The 23307-nt window shown below is 39.5% G+C and overlaps 2 protein-coding genes across 3 annotated transcripts; one reads left to right on the plus strand and one right to left on the minus strand.

Annotated features, from left to right (window-relative positions):
- Positions 1-61: 61 nt before the first annotated feature.
- napbb (N-ethylmaleimide-sensitive factor attachment protein, beta b) lies at positions 62-8701 on the plus strand. 2 transcript variants are annotated; one of them, XM_023271943.3, is made up of 11 exons: positions 62-273; positions 2679-2758; positions 2968-3084; positions 4797-4843; positions 5271-5348; positions 5472-5527; positions 6556-6640; positions 6720-6824; positions 6908-6976; positions 7071-7121; positions 7591-8701. In XM_023271943.3, exons 1-11 carry the CDS (start codon positions 173-175, stop codon positions 7690-7692), a joined length of 891 nt encoding a protein of 296 aa, XP_023127711.1. In that variant the 5' UTR covers positions 62-172; the 3' UTR covers positions 7693-8701. The 2 variants fall into 2 exon arrangements, with proteins under 2 accessions (XP_023127711.1, XP_023127712.1); XM_023271944.3 differs by lacking the exon at positions 4797-4843 and having other exon boundaries at positions 214-273.
- A 2168-nt stretch (positions 8702-10869) lies between these two features.
- Positions 10870-21592, minus strand: gzf1 (GDNF-inducible zinc finger protein 1). The gene is made up of 8 exons (XM_023271947.3): positions 21450-21592; positions 17078-18099; positions 15486-15669; positions 15167-15333; positions 14626-14720; positions 14304-14471; positions 14034-14191; positions 10870-12000 (listed from the first exon to the last, which is right to left on the minus strand). Exons 2-8 carry the CDS (start codon positions 18085-18087, stop codon positions 11254-11256), a joined length of 2529 nt encoding a protein of 842 aa, XP_023127715.1. The 5' UTR covers positions 18088-18099; positions 21450-21592; the 3' UTR covers positions 10870-11253.
- Between the last annotated feature and the right edge of the window lie 1715 nt (positions 21593-23307).

Genomic DNA, 23307 nt, shown 5'->3' on the forward strand with positions numbered 1-23307 from the left:
CGTACGGCACTCAGACTCCCATGATGCCCTGCCGTTCGCCTAAGCCACTAGCTAGTACACGCCTACGCTAAGTAAACCCGTCGACTGTAATCCTCACTGTACACAGCTGAATCTTATGCGGGTATTTTCCAGCTCACTTTTAAGTTTGTTCCAGACACAGAAATAGAAAGAAATGGACAACTCCGGGAAAGAGAAGGAGGCGATTCAGCTCATGGCCGACGCCGACAAAAAAGTCAAGTCCTCCGGCTCTTTCTTGGGAGGGATGTTCGGAGGGTAAGACAGCACTGCACCAAAGAACAACAGCTAGCAGCCGTTAAGTGTCCGCAGCAAAGTTGGCACGCAGCCTGTTTCTACACAGACTTACACTCAGGCAGCTAGGTTAGTTTTCGAAATGTTAAAATGTTTTATAAGTTGAGTTAGACAGGAAACTAGAGAGATGTCACACGTGACATACGGTATTATAATTCCCGCAAGTCAGTTAGCTAAGTTAGCTGTTACCCCGATTGTAAACAAGCCAGCAGATCACGACTCTCTCCAGGACCTGGCGATGGCCTGGAAGCTACGCAGCAGCAAACTTTAAAGGTTAAAATACCTACTTTGTTCGAGCCTTTTCTGTTGTTTCATCCAGCTGACATTTACAGTATAAGTTACTATACTGTATGCTGCTGTGTTGTCTGAACAGTTCACTCCTTTGTGGTTAATGTCAAGGATCTTTAAAAATCAACACGTCAGTTTCTGTGGAAAACACCCTCATCAGTGAAAACCCGAACACATGATCTAATCCTGTCTTAATCCCCAAAGCAATAACTGTTAATTAAACACTTGAAACAGCACAGATAAACATTAGCAGCTGCCTTTTTTAGTGGTTAACACCTTCCTTAATCCTCCAAATATTTAAAGGTTTCTTATGGGATAAGGTGAACCTGAATGATAGTATGGAGTGCAAACAACACATACATTACAGGGATGACAGTGGCAATACTTAAACTGACAGTAAGCATTCTTCTGGGAAGCACCTATTTTGCAGACTTTGGTTTATCAGACTGGCATCAACAAAATGAACACATCACCTAATGACAAGTGCCTTTGTCTATTATTTGTTATGCCTACATTCATACATTCCAAAAGTCAAATTGGCAGCCACATGGTTGTCATTTCAAAGGTTGCAGACAATGGTAAAGTTGTTCTGACATTTAATACCTACACTGGATATGTATTACAGATAGGCAAATATAATTCAATTGTTCTGAGTCAAAAAGAATAGATATCCACAATGTCATTCCTTCTTGGACAAATGACATCACTTTACAATTCGTGAATATGCGGTTTCTCAGTGCGAATATATGCAATTTAGATGCAGATATTCACCATTTTATTTGCAATTACCTGAAGCTGTATTTTGACCTGATGTAATTCCAGTTTCAGATATCTAAACTTTAGTTGTCTCTAGTCATAACTTCAAGAAGTCTCCATTTCCCTTTAAAATATCTTTAAGTTTGAACTAGTCAGAATGACATAGATTTTCCAAAGTGGAATATTCTGCTTTGACTAAATGTAATTGCATGCTGAAAGATACTGCAGCATTGCAGTAGTAACCACATTTGAGCAATCATTTTACCGCCATATCAGAGGAGACTGAAGCCAAACTTCTTGCAAATTTCAACCACAAGTTATGAATTTGCACAGCTCTCCTTCTCCACAAGCTACTTGCTGATGAGCTGTTCGTAATTCATTGTATTTTTCTAAAAAAAATATTTACAACAGCTGCTGCCATTACTTCTGCTAACACTGTTTCAATGTGAAGTCATACACGAGCTTGCTTTAGACTAGTCATTATGACGCTGGAGATGTCTACACATTTAATTGTAACAAATCCAAACTGAATTACAGCTACCTCTGTCATTTTAAGTAGCCAAAATGATATAATAGATATCTTGAACACTACTTCTGATTAGTCACAGTGTGATTGTGACCAGTCAAAATTATGTTGTTGATATTGTAATTCTGAAGTCAACATTTTTGTTTGTTATTAACTGCCATCTTAGTTTTGTATATTTTGCACAGGCCTGAACAAATAATCAAGACATTGTCAACATAACAATAGGACCAAGTTTAATATTTTGACACAGACCAAATGTGTCACGTCATGCTGTTATATATTAAGCATTGTGATGCTACAGAGATGACTCGGCATACAAATAATATATATATGATTGAGAAAGAAAGAAAAGCTTTGCTTGAATAGGTGCAAAATACAGAAAGCCAGCAGTTAATGTCTTGTGTGACTCAGTGTTTTTCCTAAAGCTGTGCCCGATGTGACCCCCAGATGTTACTACGCTGCAGTTCTCATCCCTTGGCAGACTTTATGCTGGTAATTCTGTGGCCGAGCATGCAGTGATGTAATCCTTTGCCATGATTGAATGACCACAGTATTATTACGACTCCAGGGAGCTCCCAGGGGTCCACTTCTGGTCATGGTGGGATGGAGATCTATAGAGCTTTTGTGGAGGGATTTAGATAAACCAATCGACCAGTTCCAGCATTGCATCTCAATGACGAATGCAACAGCTTGGTTTGCTGCACGGTAACATGTTAGACAGACTGATTCACTAATATATCATGAAAATTGGTTCTTTATTCAAAACAGTTTCTTTTCTTTTTCTCCTGTGTTTTTCTAGAGGACATCACAAAGTAGAGGAGGCATGTGAGATGTACTGCAGAGCAGCCAACATGTTCAAGATGGCCAAGAACTGGAGCGGTGCGATGGGCTTTTTATTACTTCAGACATCCAACCTAACAGTTTGAATGCACTTGAGAGGCTGTAAGATTATGTGTTGTGTTTTTTTTTTGGCTCTATAAGTGCAAAGCACAGCATTTGTGAAGGTGCCACAAGTTAGGAAAAAAAAGGGGAGGAATTATGTGCATAAATTTGAGTATTAACTTTTTTCACCTTTCCCTTGTCTTCAGCTGCTGGAAATGCATTCTGCAAGGCTGCACGTCTACACATGCAGCTGCAGAACAAACACGACTGCGCCACCAGTTTCATCGATGCAGGAAATGCGTACAAGAAGTCTGACCCCAACGGTAAGACCTTGTGGCTGCTGATTAAGTTCAAACTTAACCTCAGATGGCCTCAATGCATACATAATCTCACCCTTTTAACACCATAATAACTCTAATGTAACATTTAAACTGTTCAAGGGAAAGAAGTGTTGACTGGGCAGCGCTAATGTCTTTTAGCTATCTACCATTAGAGCACCTGCCTTCATTAATGTTTTCATGAATACAGTTGGGCAACTGGAGGAGTCTTACATCCAGCAGTGTAGAAATGAGGATATATAAATGTGTCCACTGTTAGGAAATTATTCAGAGATGATTTATCACAGATTTCCCTCCAATAATTAAACACATTGTGTCCCCATCTCACACTTTTCCTCACAAATCAAACCAGTTAAAGCCTGAGCCTTCTGCAATGAGGCATCCACTTTTTTTAAGCAGTCTTCTGTTGCTTTAATGTGTATATTTTATCAGCTGATGCTTTATATTGTGTAAGACCTGTCCTTGAGCTGCATGGTATTTACCGGTGGTTGATTTATTGGTCTCTTTGTACTCACTGTGGCGTCATTTAATGTCTCCTAAGCACACATGTGGCTTTTGTTGTGGGGGAGTGTGACTGGCTGAGGTTTTCACAAAGCAGGATTTCACTGTTTGTATGCAACGTTGGACAGGATGCAACATATATGAAGCTAAAGCTGGGGTAGGTGGAAATCTAGAAAAAATAAAAAAAGAAACAGCAGAATTTGAATATGGCAAACTTGTATATACATGTGCTTATTCACATGTGCAACACTAGTTTGATTGTAAACATGAAATTGATTTAGCCACAGCCATGAACTTTTGGCTATAGTTAGCGGGGAAGGGTAAACTATTAGCAGCATTCAACATTGCCACTCTCTGCCAGCTTTAATGGAAAATCTACCTACACAACCTAATCAGCCACTATTTTATTCATATGTTTATTTTTTCTTTTTCTTTTTTTAAATATTTTTAAAGAAATTGTTCTTTTTTAAAACATATTTATAGTATTTAATTACTCTTACCATTGTTTATTGTTACCTTTGTTTTTATGCTTTTAGGCTCTATTTTCTTTCATTTCACTCACTAACTTATGTTTGTTGTATTGATTTTTTGGAGTAAATCTTTTGCCATGTTTACCTTTTTCTCCACTTCTGCCTCTCTGGGCTTTTTTCTCTCTGTTTGACCAGACTGTCCTTCTGTTGTTCAGTGGTCTTTCTGAGTAGCCTCATTGTTTGGATCTTTGGGACTTCTATGAGTATGCTTCATCAACGTTGACACGTTTTACTGCATTTACTGTCAAACTCTGATTATGACAATAGGTAGTTGTCGCCAGTGCTGGAGCAGAAACTTTTCCACCAGTATGCATATATGCATTTGTAGAGCCGTCCAAGTCTGAAAAGACCTGTGATTGGGCAAAGTCTCCCATCATGGAAAAGATTTTCCAAAGCTCGAAAACAGAGTCAACAGAAGGTGCAGAAGCCTTCTTTCCTCCCAATCCACTTGATTTACAAACTGCTGAAGGCTTATTGTGGAATTTTTGCTCCATGATGCCAGAAAAATTCTGCCTACATCAGCTTTAATCATATCGTTCACCTGGTTTCACCCTGCTGAAGTAGCATCCAGGGCAGGACAAGGTGCTGTGCAAGAGTCTGTTAGATTTGAACTAAGCTAACATGATGTCTAACTGTTCCCTCCTCTTCCCTTAATGCTGCCAAAAGAGGCAATCAAGTGTTTAAATGCTTCCATCGATATATACACAGACATGGTAAGATGCACATAGAAAGTGTTCATGTGTGTTCTGATCCACTACAGTAAATTTGGACATGTCATTTTTATTTTTGTGCTTTCCTTTGACTAAACAGGAGTGCATATCACTTCATGTGGGTTGCCAAAAATCATCTTCATACATATTAATGTACTGTAGCAGGCAGGCTGTCTGTGGGCTCTTATCAACATATTCATAGCTCAAAGTTTTGTTTATTCGTTGCTGATGCTTTGATCAAATTACCTCCTTGTTGTTTCCTTTAGAGAGGATTCATTTTAGATGCTAAAACCTTGTAGATGTGAAGCCACAGGCTACTGTTTGACCTCGCCTCTCTGCACTGAGACTGGAACACAACACTTTCATTGACTGGAGAGGCGTCTGTGCATAGATCCACTTAGTAATGATTTCTGCTCTCTTGCCTTTCCAGGGAAGATTCACCATTGCAGCCAAACACCACATCAGTATCGCAGAGATCTACGAGTCTGATCTGGTGGATATTGAAAAGGTGATACTAGCAGAGGGCACGCAGTCAGATAATACTACCCACTGGTACTAATGCTGCAGCTTTAGGGCTTATTTGTGTTGTGGAGCACTTACAGTATTTGTTGTTTTGTCTTTTTTTTTAAAGGCTATTGCACATTATGAACAAGCAGCAGACTACTACAAAGGAGAAGAATCAAACAGGTACAGGTTCTCACTTTAATGTTCCTCTGAAATCAGATCCTGTTTACATGTGAAAAAATCAAAGAAGAAAGTAATTACTGTAACAATTTATAGGAGTATTTATAACCTTAAATAGTTCATCAGTGGTTTGACGAAAGCCTTTGCAGTGCGTTACATTTTTTAGGTTTAATACACTGATTTTTATTTTTATAAAGTTAATAGAATGAGGAACATTAAGAATAGACACTACAGATGAGTAAGTTCGATTTTATGTTATTTTAATTATTGTTATTGATTTTTATTATAATTATTGCTGATGATATCAACATGAAGCTTTTCAAGTTGATTACTTAGAACAAAATGATAACTTTTGTGTTACAAATTTTCTGAAATTTTATGTTTAAATATGCAATTGCTTATGCAAAAGCTTATTCAAAAATTGTTTTGATTGTGTTCTTTTTATTAAGTTGAGATAATCATGACGGATATTTCCTTTTTGGCAATGTATCAAATTTTATATGGAAAATAACAAATTGTATCTGTGTCTGAGAAATCACTTTCCACTAAGTTCCCCATTACAAAAACACCTCTCCAGGAAGTGTGTTAATTCCAGATCACATGACCTGCTCCACATGATGTCATTTCCTCCTGAAGAAAAGTCTGGCCAGACTCCAAGGCTTTCTGACTTATTTAATATAAAGTAGTGTGGATTTATCGCATGTCAACAGGTTTACTACAATATCTTTATAAATAACTTTCGATTTCAATTTTACTCAATTGTATATATAACATTTAGAAGAATCTTTCTGTAAAAATGCCATGCGGTGTTTGGTTATAGGCGGCCATGTTGATTTTAGGCCTGAAAACAGCAAAAATGTCAACTATGATACCTGTCAGCTATGTTACAAAAAGTCCTGCAATAATATATTGACCCACAAAATCAAAAAACTGCTTCAGCTATAACAAATGAAAGTGTTGCTGTGTAGTTTTTACCAACTCCTCAGACATATGCAGCTTTTATAGTTTGTTTTTCATGAACTTTTCCTTAGTTCTGCCAACAAGTGTCTGCTGAAGGTTGGAGCTTACTGCGCTCAGCTGGAGCAGTATCAGAAGGCTATTGAGATCTATGAGCAGGTGAGTGTTCTTCATGCTTTCAGCCTCTCTGCCAGCACTGAGTTCTGTGATACATTCTGCATGGTTTTAACGTATCCAGGTTGGAGCCAACACGATGGACAACCCGCTGCTGAAGTATAGCGCCAAAGAGTATTTCTTCAAAGCCGCCCTCTGTCATTTCATCGTTGACGAGCTCAACGCTAAGGTGAGTTTTTGCCTTCGTGGCTCACTCTCAGGATTTGGGATGAGGAGTTGTGGTGGAATTTCTAACACACCGCGTCTCCACAGATCGCTGTTGAAAAATACGAGGAGATGTTCCCGGCTTTTTCAGACTCCAGAGAATGCAAGTTGTTGAAGGTAGAACAGAGGAGTTTGATGACTTACTTTTTCCCCACCTTAATCTATCAAGTTTCTGAGAGTAACTTTCATATTTTTTGTGTTGTTTTAACAGAAACTTCTGGAGGCTCATGAGGAACAGAACAGTGAGGCTTTCACAGAGGCAGTAAGTCTTGTATACGCTGTGAAAGTTGTCAAGTTTTAAAATAGGCTTTTGGTGAGCGCTGGAGTCGACTTCAGCTTGCAGTTTTGCTGGCTCCCTTGCGTGTTCAAAAAAATGCTGCAGGCTGGATCTCAGGTAACCATTCAGTCTCCCAGGACTGTGTATTTATGTGGATCCAGTACAGACTCATGTCGTCACCATACAACAGAGCCCCGTGAAGTTTTTCAAAGTTAACTCAAAGTCAGAGAGAGGAGAGACATCATCTATGTACATATAATACGATTCTCATACCAGAAGTTTTTTTAAGAGCACATATACTGCTTTTTGGGCTTTTCCTTTTCCTCTTACGTGTGTTATAGGTTTCGTGTGCATGTAAAAGAGCTGCACAGAAAATCTCCTCGGACAAATGAATTCAAGTGAGCAAAACCTTCTAACTGTGCTTCTAAATTTCCTCACCGTGTTTTTGCTGCAGGTGAAGGAGTTCGACTCGATCTCTCGTCTGGACCAATGGCACACAACCCTCCTGCTGCGCATCAAAAAGACCATTCAGGGCGACGAAGGCGACCTGAAATGAAAGAAACGTCGGCGTGGAGCTGCAGCACAGAGGGACAAATCCATCACGCATGCTTTTCACACACACACAAACACACCAAACCGTAGACACTTCCACACTCGCCTCGCTGCGTTCGGCATCGGCAGAGGAGTGACGATTCTGAATATCCCACTGCACACTGCTATACTGTCAGATCTTTGCTTTCCTTACTGAATCTAGTCAGAATGTAAATCCTCTCGCCCTCACCTCTGTCTAGAGGATTGCTGCATACCTTTATCTGCTGAAATCCGCCCTGGGGGGATTTCACAGCTTTATTTTTTGTTTTGATGTTAGCGTTGACAAAGAAGAACTGCATGTTTTGTACCATTATTGTTTCCTAGCAGCTTTTTTTTTTAAAATCTAGTTTAGGATATATTTAAACAGATTCTTTAAATGATTCAGTTTCATGGTGTGTATGGATTTTAAATTATTCTCTTAATTTGTATTTGCTGGAATAGAAGTTGTTAAAGCGGACTTATTTAGGGTTTCCATTTAATCACCACAGGAGGTGACTCTTCTTGAATAAGGGCAATGATATGCACTAAGTGTAGACTGTTAAACATTTGTACTTAAACCACATCATTTTATTATATTTCATTTGTATTTCCTTTAGGATTCGTTGGTGTTTGAATGTTTGAAGCTACGATTTATAGTTTGCCTGTAAAGACTGTACTTCTGAATGAAGAGCACTGACTCCTTCTTCCCAGGGCAGTAATCTGGGGCTCATCATTAGTCACTCATCTCGTGTCGTGTCGTGATCTTCTCCTCGAAGGTTTTCTACCACGGTGAACCTTCCTAACGGCCAGTTGCTAAGCATGTCATTGTGTATAGTTCAGTGTTGTGTACATTCACTAGTGTTAGCCAGACCAAAGTTTTTACAGGAGGGTCGGTGGCCCGGTGTGCCCAGCTTCTTCCAGGTGGAATAACAGCGGGCTGTGGATATGATCTGTATGCTTGTGTAAACTGACATTAATAAAGGTATTATATCCCATCATGCATTACCTTTGACCTCATCTGTCAAACGGCAGTGTTGTATTAAAGCTTCTGATTTTAAACTGATCGATAAACAGGGGCTAAAGTTTATTATTTGAAATCAGAGGTTTTTCAGAGGAGGCTCGGTGAATGAAAGTGGGAAAAAAAATTATATATTACATTTCTTATCCACATACAGCGCCAGAGTTTCCTTTTTGATGCTATTCAACATTGAGTCATGGTCATTTTAATGTCATTTTTGAGAGGAATGAGAAAAAAGGTGACTTTTGTGTCAAAATATAAAATTTCTACAACGTGGAAAAAGACTGTAGACCAGGGGTGGGCAATTAATTTTCATATGGGGCAACATGAGAAACTTTGACGGTTGTTAAGGGCCGGACCAATACACTTACAGCTCTGCTCAATATATATATATCAATGAAAACAGTAAACAAAACAATACAATGATGTACAATGCCCAACTCTTGAATCTCTGCTCTCAGATCCCAAACTCGTTTAAGCATCTTGTTCAGGCTGAGCCATCTGACAACTGTCTGCTAACCAAGGTCACCATGTTCACTTTCATCTCCTCCACAAAGACAACAAACTGTCTGTAATTCAATGCTCTTGCCCTGATGAAGTTAACTACTTTAGTTACAACATCAGTCACGTGGTTGATTTTTAGCGCTGACTTACACAGCACCTCCTGATGTATAATGCAATGCAAAAATATTAGTTTCTGTTCTGGGTTTATTTCAGTCACTTTATCTTGCATCCGTTTCAAAAGTCCAACATCTTTCCCTGTCAAATTTGGACAGCCATCAGTAGTAACACCAACCAAATTCTCCCATTTTAGTCCCAGCTTGTTCATACATGTATTTACCTCAGTGAACAAATCACTCACCGTCGTGGTTCCCTTCATTGGCTGCACAGCTGCCAGCTCCTCCGTCATCTCAAAGGTTTTTGTTAGTCCACGTACAAAGATGAGTAACTGGGCTGTGTCACGGACATCACAGCTCTCGTCCAGAGCCAAGGAGAAAACGTCAAAATCGTTCACTTTGTTGTGCAGCTGAAGCTCCAGATTTTCGGCGATGTTCTCCACCCGCCTCGTTACGGTTCGCCTCCAAAGGGTCACATTAACGAACGCTTCTCTTTTCTCCGGTCATATAAACGCTGCAGAGTCCACCAGACATTCTTTTATAAACTCTCCATCAGAGAATGGTTTACTGTTTTTGGCGATTTTGTAGGATATTAGAAAACTCGTCTTGACTGCTGCATCCCTTGACGTGAGCTTTGGTAAAACAAAGTCATTGCTGCTTTAGCAGTTTAGCTAGCAAACCTTCAGATATCCTCCCCGCTCTGTATCAGTCAAATGTTTGTACTTCTCCGCCATGTTTGGTCTCGTAATGTCGATTATAATCCTTGAGCACCGCGACCTATTCGCCACAAACCAGCCCACAGCTTTACCTCTGACTTCAGTAAAGAAATACTTGGAAGTCCGTGCCTTGTTAAAAACTCTGCATTCGGAATCAATCTTTCTTTTTTGCCGTTAGCTGACATCTTCCCGGGCTGAAGCTGACCAACAAACCAATCAGCGCATAAACCTTATGTTAAGTACGGAAAGCACGCGCGAAAAAACGTTAACTTAGCAGATCTTTCAAAATAAAAGCAGTGCAGGCGGATTGTTTGTATGTATTGTGATGATATATATTTGCATTGACTTTTAATATTTTTCAGTGACCTCATACGGGCCAGTCAGGGTCATCCGGCGGGCCGGATGTGGCCCGCGGGCCGTAGGATGCCCAGGTCTGCACAATAATTTTAACAATTTTATCTGTATCCTCATCAAACTGCATGGCTATGGTAGTTAAAATACAAAAATTGGCAGGTCTGAAAACAAGAAATTCTCAAACTGCAGGCCAAGTATTTTAAAGAACTTAGTTTTGGACCCCAAATAACAAATAGGTAAACTCAACAAAGGTGGACAAAATTTCCACACTTCAGGTTGAATGTTTTTAGTTGTTTTCTAAACTTAAGTGACTTACAACTCTAATTTCTTGCAGTGGTGTGCATGAGAAATTTGTTATCCAGAGGAAAAAAGTGCCAGAATTTTGAAAGATTTAAACAACTTCATTTACATTTAAAACAAAATTATCCACAAAAAGGTGCAAACACCGAACTCATTCCAAAGGTGTATAAAGTCAGAGTTTAATAGCAATGGTAAAATGATTCAGATCGGATGTGCATTATATGTCAGGAATTACCAGTTTCGTCCAATCCATTTGTATTCAACATGACTTGTGCCATATTTTTCCCTATATATTATCAGATATGTACAATATTGTTTAATTTATTACACCTAATATGGTAATTACAGCTCTTATTTTGAATGAATATAACATTCCAAAAGACAGAAAAACTAAACATCACACCCACCTCTACTCACTATTAATGAAAACACTGGACTGTAGATCATAACTATGAAACGCTACCTTACTGCTTAATCCAAAGATGAAAAAATAAAATGATGGGGTTTGAACTCTTTACAAGACAAAAATCCATATTCAGAATCTACACAGCATCTTGATCTGAGGCAGTTTTATGTTCAGCTAAGGGGTTATTATCTGCTAACTTTTGCTGTCCATCGCTTTGGTCTGCTGCTGTTGGCTCTGGTCCATCAGTGACAATCACAGTCTGAATGTCTGGGTGCAAAGTTTCCGTCTCAGAAATGGCTTTAGCGTCTGAAACTGGAGCCAGAATGGTCTGTGAGGCAGCAGCTTCCAGCACAGACGACGGAGAAACAGTTGGGATCTCTGACACTGATGCTAACAAGCTGTCAGAAACTGGAACTGAGAGGGAGGAAACGGATAAAGATGTGGAGGCGGCGTCAGACAGCGGGAGGCCATGAGCCATGGACACGGGCAAAGAAAACGGGACGGGGATGGTTGAACCGTCCAGGGAGATGATGCTGGCTCCGGTGCCGTCCGTGGTCACGATGGGCTGGATCTGCGTCCCCGGTGGAACCTCGGTGTGGATGACGGTGATGCCGCCCAGAGCGCCGTGGCTCACCAGAGCGATGGCTCCGTGGCTGGTCCAATCAGAAGGTAGAGTGACGGGTTCGGCCGGAACCACGATGGAGTCAGTTTGGGTTTTATCAGCAGCACCGGGAGCAGCAGAGCTTTTTCTAGCAGCGCTCTGTTTCTCCCCTGTTCCTGCCTTTTCTGTCTTTCGATTAGTGGGAGATTTGGGTTTCTTTTCCTCCACATTTCCCTCCAGAACCACCAGGTATGTCTTCCAGGGAGCATCCGAGTCATGGACCTAAAAAGCAAGTCAGACGCACTGTTAAGAGGATTTTGTGGCTTTCCCATTTATGTGGCTGTTGTGGTTCTGTGGGACACGCTAGCTGCACTTTTTGCCTATAGTGTAGAGACTCGGGGAAACATCATTGTTCTGCTAATTTCTCTGTTAAAAATGTTTAAAATGACTCACAGAGAAATCAACTTTATCTGGAAAGCTGCAGGGAGCTAATGCTAACTGATCATAAGTTGTTTTGTGCGACCCCTCCTTTCCCTGAATCTCAACAACCAGTGGTTAAATTGGGATTTGTGAGGAAGGTGAGCTCTTCTCACATCCAGTAAGGTCAGGGTTCACAGGTCAAAATGCAGACAACTGAAATAGCAACAATTTCTCCAGTATAAGAAATCTGGAGTTTGTGAACATGGATGTTGCAGCTGAATTATCAAAATGTCATTTTTTATTCTGAAAACTTCATTCTATTCATCTCCATTGTGTTAATGAAGTTGTTAATACCAGATATCTTAAATTATAGCCATCTAAAAAGCTATTTACCACTAGGATTACTTCTTAAATATTTAGTTTTTTTCTAGAAGGAGAAAATATCTATATGTATGCACTGTGTGCTGCTCTTTTTTATTCAAACTGCTTTTCTATTTGCTGCTGTTACACTGTAAATTTCCCCGCTGCGGGATCAATAAAGGTTTTATCTGTCTGTCTGTCTGTCTGTCTGTCTGTCATGTCGTACTTTCTGTATCTTTAAATAATTTGAATGAAGCAACATTTGAAAGTAATTTGTCAGAAAAAACATCCCAAGGCAGTTATAAAACACCCTAAATATGCAAGCTTATACCCAAACACACTGCAGTAGCAGACCGTCCGTTTACTTCATAATGATTTTAATTAATATTAGTAATATTTGCATTTGATTGGCGTTTCCAGAAACACTGACATTCCTGCCAGATATAAAAATTCTTTGCATCAGTCCAACTGAAGTATGTGCTGTAGCTTCAAGGCTCAGCATAATAAACCAGATTTTTATTATTTGGTTGACTGCCTGCTGCCTTATTTTTGATTTACTTCAGCGATTAAATCAGTTTATGCTTGCAGTTATTCCACTTTTGTAACTATTATTGCATTTTAGCAGCAAAACTGAAAAATCTCTGCAATAATCTTCTTTATAGACCAGGAAAAATATGTGATGCTCTAGAGGAAGCAAAATTTGGACTTTTGCTTTATGATTTAACTGTAGTAACAGTGAACCTGTGCACAGAGAATCATTTCTGAGTATGTATGATCACAATGGCATGTCAGAGGATGTGAATAATGAATGAAGTTACTGCTGCTGTGCCACCTGCATACAGCTCTCGGTTTGCAAACAATCCTGCTGCTGTGTGATGCTAACATGAAAGAAAAGGATTCAACATTCTACATTCAGCACAAGACAGAGTCTGAAAGCAGATTTCAATATTTGTATGTGAGCTGGTGATGCTGTGATACTGAAAGGACAGAACTGAGCTCTAGTGTGGCACAGTTTGGATATCAGGAGGTGGAACTCCAGTCACATTTAACTCCTGTTTACGAGAACTACAATAGATTAATGGGAAATATGCCGGCTTGAAATGAACTGTAATTCTCTTTTAAAACAAAACTGATCATATGCTAAACATGCATTTGTGGTCACAGTGTAAAAAAATACCATCTTTGGTATTTTCTGTTTTCACTGTGGGTTGAAACAACATCATTCAATTCCAGTTCAATTCAATTTTTTTTTTTAATTAATTAAAATGTTATCAAAAAATGTATGACAGAAGAGGGCTCCGGGGAAATGCTGTTAACTGTTCAGTTTCTATGCCATAAGTCAGGACAAGGTCAAAGGTGTGATTAAAACTGAGTCGCTTTATTAACATGTTGAGAAAAGCCAATTGAGTCTAACAATGAATTAAATGCAGTCGTAAGATTGTCACTGCCAACGTCAACATGAATGTTAAAGTCACCAATACTGTTAAAGATACCCTTTCTGATAACATTCTGTGAGAGTAAGAGACTGTGCTCACCATGGTGTGCCTGCGAAGCGTGGACTTGTCGGTGAAGGTGCGTTTACAGAGGCCACACATGTAGGGTTTCTCTCCTGTGTGAATACGCTGATGCCTCTGAAGGGCGTTGAGCTGAGTGAACTGTTTGTCACAGTCTTTACAGCTGTACGGACGTTCTCCTAACATAGAAAATCAACACTGAAAAGTCAAATCAATGCCAGAGTGCAAAAAGTAAAGAATACTGGAGAAGGAATCATCAGAAATAATCAGAAACCCATATATATGAATTACCTGTGTGTATTTTTAAATGCTGGTTGAGGGAGTTCCTCTGAGCGAAGCCTCTTCCACACTGATCACACTTATAAGGTTTAGATCCAGTGTGGATGTTTGAATGGTGTCTCAGGTATTCTTTAGAGGCAAAGCTTTTCCCACAGGCCTCACACATGAAGGGCTTCTCTCCTAACAGGAGGAAAAAACGGTAAAAGAACAATTTTTAGTTTGCGTAGACAGGCTTGTTTTTTTTACAAGCTTAAAGACATACTTTATAAAACAGGCTTAGCTGACACAAATCTCCTGTCAAACCTAAAATGCTAAATGCTATATGTGACTTTACCTGTGTGTGATCTCTTATGATAGGCCAACATGTGCTTCTGAGTAAACCGGGCATCGCACTCGTCGCATGCAAACGGCTTCTCTCCTGTGTGAGTCCTGCACATGTGGAAACACACAGATTTAACACATACACATTAAAGCCACTGAGAGGCGGCGTTTCAAGGACTAAACTGTGAAGACTACACATCTCAGTCAGAACAACCATAGCAGTCATTATTAAAAACAGCCATACTAATCTTTTTTACAACAGTTCTGCTGAAAAAAATATATATAGTTGCTTAAGTCCACATGGCAGACACAAATTAATACCTCTTGCTAACAAGATCATTTTAAATTATTAACAGCAGCAGCTCTGATTGATAACATCAATTTTCTGGCTTCTTCTTGTCAGAGTTCACAATTAATGACTCAACTCACATAATTATGACTACGAGTACTTGTTAATTTAGTTTACGGTTACATTTTTCTGCCACACTTTTGCGAGGTCACAACTCTCGCAAAAGTTTTATTTGACCAGCAGTCATCAGTGGTGAGTTGTGTACCTGCGATGCATCTTGAGTGCAGAGTTCTGGGTAAATTTCGCCCCACACTCGGTGCATTCAAAGGGTTTCGTGCCTGTGTGTGTCCTCTCGTGTAACAACAAGGCAGTTTTGGAGCTGAGGGCCTTTCCACATTCAGAACAAACATGTCGCAGATTTCGCTCATGTACCTGGGAAACAGCAAGTGGAAATGATCAAATCAGGAGGAAAAAATGTACAGAAACCACTCTTATAGAAACTATTTTCCAATATTTTCATATACTGCATTTATTTCAATATGGCTTGTAGAAACAACAAGAGTGTGGATGTCATTAATCCTCACCTGTCTCTGGTGGCGGACGACATCCTTCTTCCGTTTAAAGGTCTTTGTGCAGGAGTCACATGCAAAGAGCCTCTCATTACTGTGGACATGCTTCTCATGGATCTTCAGGTTGCTGCGGTTAGCGAAGGTCTGCTGGCAGGTCTCACAGCGAAAGACGACATCTGCTTTCACTCCATGATACGTGCTGACAACAAGAGGTTACAGCGATATCAGAAGACAAATGTTACGTAAAGGGAACTTGATGATTATCTCACATAACTCCAGCTTTAGAGGTCGACTTGTCTTAAGAGATTTATTGCAGTCAACATAGTAGAACTGCAGCAGATAAGACTGTTGTCACTATAATAGTATAAGAATAATTTCCAGCTACACAATTACCTGCATCCTTTCCTGGGTAGGGACACAGTTTAGTAATCAATATCCAGTAATTGCTGAGCTGATAAACATAGCATGAGCTTTTGTATACTTTGGAAATAGTTATGACAAATAAATACATATTAAGAGCCTGGGTGCACTGAAGCTACCTAATGAAGGATTTTTTCCTGCTTAGAGGATTTTTTTTTGTGCCCTTGAATGACATTTTAGCCAATGCCAAATTGAAAAGAATTTTATTAGTTAAGGTTTCCCATACTCCTAATAGACATTATAGTAATTTTTGGTTATCAAATGGTCAGAAATAACAGAATATGCACAGATTTCTGTCAAATAAGGTAGCACAGATGTACTGCTTTTAAAGAATGATAGGTGGTTTTACACACAACCAATACTAATACCGATAGTAGTCATGAATACAGATAATTGATATGTGGAACCAATTTTTACATTTGCAGTAAAAATAAAAATCTTGATGTCAAGTTTAGAATAGCACAAACTCGATTAAAATATGAACTAAACTGCCTTTGCTCATGTATGTTTTACATCTTTTCATTAACAAAATCAAAAACTGTTTGACAAATAAGGCTGAACAACTTAGAAAAACTATCTAACAGTGATTTTTCTGACAGATTTTGCGTGGTAAAGTTTTATCAAGTCAAGTTTCGGTTCAATATTCACTGTGTAATAGATTTATAGCATGTGATGGAGCACTACCACATGAGACAACATCAAAAGCACACCTGCCAAACGAGGAGATTTGCATAAGTCAAAACCCGGTAAAAGATGTGTTGCATAATAAACATCCTAACTGCATTTCTTGCATATTGCATTGCTTCATATCCCAATTTCAAATTGAGTATTTCTTCAGATACAGCTGAAACCAACATAGACTCTCCTTCCTGACACCTATTAAAGCCTGTAAAGCCAGAAAAAGTGACAGTAAGACCAGAGGCTGACTAGATGACTCACTTTTCCTACCAAACTATTATTATCAGCGTCAAGCTGGAACACATGTACATGCAGAAAGACCAACAAGGAAAACATCAGGAATGTTGCTAACTTGCAAACAGTTAGGTGCTAAACTCGATGCTGAAAATTTGCTGGCAATTACCCTGAAAATAATATTGTCATCTACAGTATGAATCCTAAGACAAGGTGTGTTCACTTAAGGGAATTATGGTGTCAATCAATAAAAACCAGGATCATAACTCTGCTACCTGATGTGCTTCAAGTAGCTTCTCTCATAGTGGAAAGTCCGCTGGCACTTGTTGCACTGGAACTGGGCCTTGGATGTTCTTTTTACTGTCTCATTGGACTCTCCTTCCTCATCTTCTTCTTCCTCTTCCTCCTCCTCTTCTTCTTCCTCCTCTCCCTCCAGTGAAGGTTCTTCTGGATCCCTACGCTGCTCATCATCCTCACATTCAAAATCACCCACATCTGAGACAGGTTTTCCCTCTGAAGACTCATCCCCTCTGTCCTCCTTGTCCTCTGGATGAGCCTCGGCCTCAGTCCTATCCTCATCCTCCTTCGACTCTTCGTTGGTACCTTCATTGCTAGAAGCCTGTTTTTTAGTATACCAACGCCTCTGGAGCACTTTATTACCAGTCATCTTCAGTTTTAGCTGTCTCCCTGGTCTTTTTTCATCTGTCACAGTGTCCTTTGCCTTTAATCTTTTTGAAGCCACTTCTTTCTCACAGCTCTGTGGCGAGAGCTGCCGCTTAAGAGGTAAGCTTTTAGGCTGCTTCTTCCCTTTGGTCTGTTTCTCTGCTTTGGCTTCATGTAAGTCGTCTGTAGCTACAACTTTTGACACAGATGTTTTCTTTGCAGGGTGCTGCAGGATCCCAGCGCTCATGGCCTCAACACAAACCTCTGACAGATCCTCACAGTCCAGAAGTTTCGCCACAGCTTGAACATCACCAATCCTATCTCTGGCAACTTCGACTTTACCCGTGTAAACAAATTCCAGAAACTTCGAGAAATCCCTGGAGTGCATATTGGAGAGTAACAGTTTATCTCGAGCTGCATCCTGAGACAGAAGAATCTTCTTGAAATAGCCACTGGATGCAGCCAGCATCACCTGATGGGCTTGAAACTCCTGCACATCTCCCTGGTAGTCGACCTGCACTGTGACGTCGCTCAGCTGTCCCTGGAGCCTCAGCTGATGCAGAGAAGCCAAAATGTTTTCATGATGGAAATTTGACGTGAGCTGGACCACTTTGACCCCCATAGTTCATTAGTGCTGCACAGGAAAACAAAAAAAAAAGGTTACGGTGACTTGTAATGCTTAAAATAGATGTGAACATCCCTATGAATTCTCAAAGGTGTGAGCACAGAGCTTAAATAAGATTATATTTTGGCGTAAATGTATGTGTCATTATCACAGCTGTAGAATCCAACAGCAGCAGGATCTGTACAACTTCCAACCTGAGAATGATTTAGCACAACAGCAGGAACTTCATTAACTAACTAACCTTCTTCTGATGTGTCACTGTGATCGTACAAAAAGCCTTTTCTAGAAAATTAACAGTTGAATTGTTGCTCAAAGATTCACAGTTTCTACAGTGAAATCTTTGAGAACAAAGCAGTTATGTTCAGGATGGATCCAGCATCCAAATACCATTTCCTCCAGAGAACCACAATATTTTCTTACTGGTGTTTTCTGTGCATTATTACAGTGTGTTTTCAATATTGCTGCTTAAATGCAATAATATCTGGAATAGTGGCATAGCTACAACAGGCCGCATAACTGATCTAATCACTTAAGTAAAAAATAATAGTAAGGCAACAGATGGTCGATATAACAATGCAAAAACACTCATGCCGATCCTATAATTTACAGCAGATATTTCCATGGTCCAGTGCAAAGATTTGTCTGTTCAGATCCAGCATAAATGTCAGTGTTTCAAATATTAATGCCATCTATTAAAGACAATAGAAACTAAAAATAGCGGTATGCCACTGCATCGTACTGGGATTTAAGTCTGTAGAATATGTTAAAGAGAAAGATATTGCAATGCAAGACGTGACTTAAATGGAAAATGGTCATTTTTTTGCATTTCTGTCCCACCAAAAAAACCCAATATAAACATTTCTGCTGCTGTCTGCATCAAACAAGAAAGTACTCTTAAATCTGGAAAATATATTTAAGGCAGAAGCATCTGTGTGGCAACATTTTACCTTTAGCAAAAAAAAAAAAAAAAAAAAAAAAAAAAGCAGCTGCTGCAATCTGGATATTGTACTTGTACATATAGCTTAACAATAAACTGCTTTCAAATTGCAATTTGAAGCAATGCAATTAAGAAATTGCAAAAGCTGCAATTTCGGATTTACATTATGCATCATGTTTGACCCTGGATTTAATCTGTCAATACTTTTCATGCTATGTCACATGTTTAAACTATATTACACAGCCAATGTTGTGTCTAAGTTTGATTTTTACACATTACTATGTAAGTTGTACAACTACTTATTTTTCCCCAAACTGTTCAGCACTTGTATGTTGTGACATCTGTACAAAATTGCAGCTCCTTTGATTTGGATATTGCACTTCCATATTCCGATGTAAAGAATATTTCATTTAATTGTTCAGCTGTACTTTCTGCTAAAGAAATCATCTCTACTTCTGCTGTCCACAGTCTGGTCTGTGACCTCAAATCTCACTGCACAATGGTTTTATTATTTTACTAACTTTACCTTATTTACCTTTACCTTATTGCTATTGTAACTGTTACATCTTTTATTGTCTTACTGGGCTACACTGTAAATGAGGCCTCCGTATTTCATTGTACTCTGAGATTAAATCAAGGTTAAATAAAGGAAAAAGGGTGAATCTGACTCTGAAATAACTCTAATATTATGGAGGTAAATGGAATTGCAGCATTTGTTCCCCCAGAAACAGAGCTGTGCAATCCAGATAACTAGAACACAATGTGTACAGTTCAGTTTTCCTGTAATTAGTTTATACTGAAGAAATAATCTTTATGTTGATCTTTATGAGTTTGGTCTGTGACCCCAAACCCCCTTCAACAAGGTCTCCACCTCCTCATACAGACCTGATCAAAATCTTAAGACCAGTTGAAAAATAGCTAGAATTTACCTTTTGCACATTTGGATCTTAATGAGGTTTTAAGTAGAGCTACAATATGCAAAAGCCAGAAGGGGGAGTGAGACAAAAAGCACTTTGAAAAAGTAATTTATTGAAAACAACAAGTAAACTGAAATAGGCTGTTTATCAGCTGATCAAAAGTTTAAGACCATCGCTCAAAAAATTACAAAAAACTCTCCAAACCAGAACAAAAAATGTTCTCAGTAGGATTCAGTGATGAGTAGCTTCACCGTTCTTGTTAATCACTTCAAAAATTCGTTTGGGCATGCTTGATGCAAGTGTTTCCAGGAGGCTGGTGGGAACATTGCTCCAAGTGGTGAAGATGGCTTCACGAAGGGCATCAACTGTCTGGAACTGATGGCCATTTTTATAAACTTCCCTTGCCATCCATCCCCAAATGTTCTTTATGGGATTTAAATCAGGGGAACATGCGGGATGGTCCAAAAGAGTGATGATATTCTCCCTGAAGAAGTCCTTGGTCAAGCGAGCATTGTGAACTGCAGCGTTGTCCTGTTGAAAAACCCAGCTGTTACCACACAGACGAGGGTCCTCAGTCATGAGGGATGCCCGCTGCAACATCTGCACGTAACCGGCCGCCGTTTGACGACCTGCACCACCTGAAGCTCCAGTGTTCCACTGAATGAAAAAGCACCCAGATCATGATGGACCCCCCTCCACTGTGCCGGGTAGAAAACATCTCAGGTGGGATCTCCTTGTCATGCCAGTAACGTTGGAAGCCATCTGGACCGTCAAGGTTAAATTTTTTCTCATCAGAGAATAAAACTTTTTTCCACCTTTCAATGTCCCATGTTTGATGCTCCCTGGCAAAGTCTAAACGGGCAGTTTTGTGGCGTTGTAGGAGACGAGGTCTTTGAATTCGTTTTTTGTTTTTGAAAACCTTTTCCCGCAGATGCCGTCTGATGGTTATTGCGCTGCAGTCGGCACCTGTAAGGGCCTTAATTTGGGTCGAGGACCGCCCTGTGGCTTGACGGACAGCCAATCGGATCCTCCGGCTCAGCGCAGGTGTAATTTTTTTGGGTCTACCACTTGACTTTTTTGTTCCATAATGCTCAGGATCTTTCAAAAAATTTAGAATTACTGTCTTACTGCGTCCAACCTCAGCAGCAATGGCACGCTGCGAGAGGCCTTGCTTATGCAGCTCTACGATCCGACCACGTTCAAGAAGAGAAAGCTTCTTAGCTTTAGCCATCAGGAGGGCATGACCGTGTGAATGCCTGACAGAAGATGAGAATTTTGAGCAGATTTGGGCTTTTATAGCCTGTGGTCTTGGTATCTTTCACTATCGGAGTCAGTAAATGCTAACAGTAGCATCACAGACACAATGCTAAATGAGCTAGCTTAGCTAAAGTTAACCGGCTAACGCCAAATAAAAGCACAACGTGAAGCCGTGGCTGAACACACCGACCGGGAGACCGTCTGTCAGGCAGCACTACGGCACGACAACACGGAGCAAGTTTTCTTACCGTAAGCTCGCTAAAATGGCAGCCCTGCAGAAACGTTCCGCACGGAGGAAGGTCCGTCCCCGCAGCAACGACTTCATCCGCATCCGGGGCCGAGGTGGCGGATCTGGGATCAGTACTCCGTTTGCCGCCGCGTTTGAAATGTGGACAGCCGACGGCAGGCGGCTGTTTCTGTGTCATTTTAACCGGCTGTTGCCCAACGTGGTGCCTGAAAACCGGTTCGTGTGGGGCTTTTCAACCAGCCTGAAGCTAACAGCTTCAAGGAAGCTTCAGGGAACCTTCAAGTGAGTTTGTTCGAGTTTTACAAGAAAGTTACAGTTTGTTGAAAATGCAACCAAGCAAACAGGAACCTTCAGGGAACTTTGGGGAACCAATTTTTTTTGATTTTTTTTTTTGAAGGTTAGGGTTGGTATAATTTTACAGAAAAGTCACATTTTGTTGTATATGCAGCCTAGCAAACAAGGACCTTTCGGGAACCTTAGGGAACGTTCAGGGAACCTTCAGAAAGCGTTAGATGAAAGTTAGCATTTGTAGAATTTTTGCAGGAAAGCATTGTGCATGTGCTAACAACAAATTGCAGCTTTCAACAAACTGCTAACTTAAGGTTTCCCAGAGGTTTGTATTTGCTGCGAAGCAAATTTTTTGCAAAAATAGCAGCAGATACATTCCTACTTATATTTCTTTCTTTGTCTTCATGTATAGATTAAAAAAATACAGCCTGTTTCACAATAGTTAGCTATATTTATTAGTTAAAAAATAAAATCATGAAATCAGTCTGTTGTGAGTAAACAGGAACCTTCAGGAATGTTCTCCAAATATTCCTGTTTGCTGGGAAGCTAATTTAGTAAGCTAGCAGTCTGTACTATAATGCTACTTATATTTGCTAGCATGTCTTCGTGTACACATCAAAATACAGTCCATTTCATCACAATTAGCTATAATTATTAGTTATATAAGAACAGAAAAGAAGCAGAATACTTTTATTTTGAAAAGCTGCTGCTGGCAAACATGTCAATGACAGGAGTGGATCTTTTTTCCTCAGTACTGATTCTATTTACTGTCATAATATGAATTAATAGCTCATAAAACCACCGAATCCATTGTGGGATATATAATTAGATCCATATATTTTCCATTATAATTTGAATCGTCAAGTGGTGCCTGGATTTTGTGATTTCCCTTACATAAACAAAGACATTTCCACTATAAATTGATGCAGAAAAGGCAAAAATGGATCCAAAGAGTTAAAAGAAGCCAACACCCATGGTACATTGCATTTCTTCCATTACTATCATTTTGTATGAAGTAAGCTAAGTGTAAGCCTCAGCATTCTGAAACAAAAAAAAGATATTAAAGAGAAAGTATTATGACAGCTGTAACATTCCTACTGCACTAAAACAGTCATTTTGTGAAATAAGGATGCTACTGTAAAACCAGTAGCATGAAAAGTATGTTTATTAGTGCATTATTCCCAAACACCCACATGGTGGCAGCATTGCACAGATTTTTACTGACTTTAAGCTTCTTGTGGTGGATTAAATAGCAGTTTAAAATCCACATTTGCATTTTCCACTGCATTTCATTCCTAATTTCTAGCAAGGCTTCCTTTCTGACCTACTATTTCAACAATAAGCTTGCCATTTAAACGTTGTGATACTGTGATACACTCTTAATCTTAATGTAAACCTTATCTAAATTGCTTTTTATATCTGTAGAATGTCAAATTATTTTGGCCAGGATGCGTTTTTAAAATGGATTCTTAAACCGAATGAAATTATTCCTTGTGAAATAAAGGTTAAATGAAATTAAATGCAAGAAAACAGTTACTTCCCCTCTGTATAATAGTAGTGTGTGGTTGTAT

This window comes from Amphiprion ocellaris, chromosome 12 (genome assembly GCF_022539595.1).
Source record: "Amphiprion ocellaris isolate individual 3 ecotype Okinawa chromosome 12, ASM2253959v1, whole genome shotgun sequence".
NCBI classification, from domain to species: domain Eukaryota; kingdom Metazoa; phylum Chordata; class Actinopteri; family Pomacentridae; genus Amphiprion; species Amphiprion ocellaris.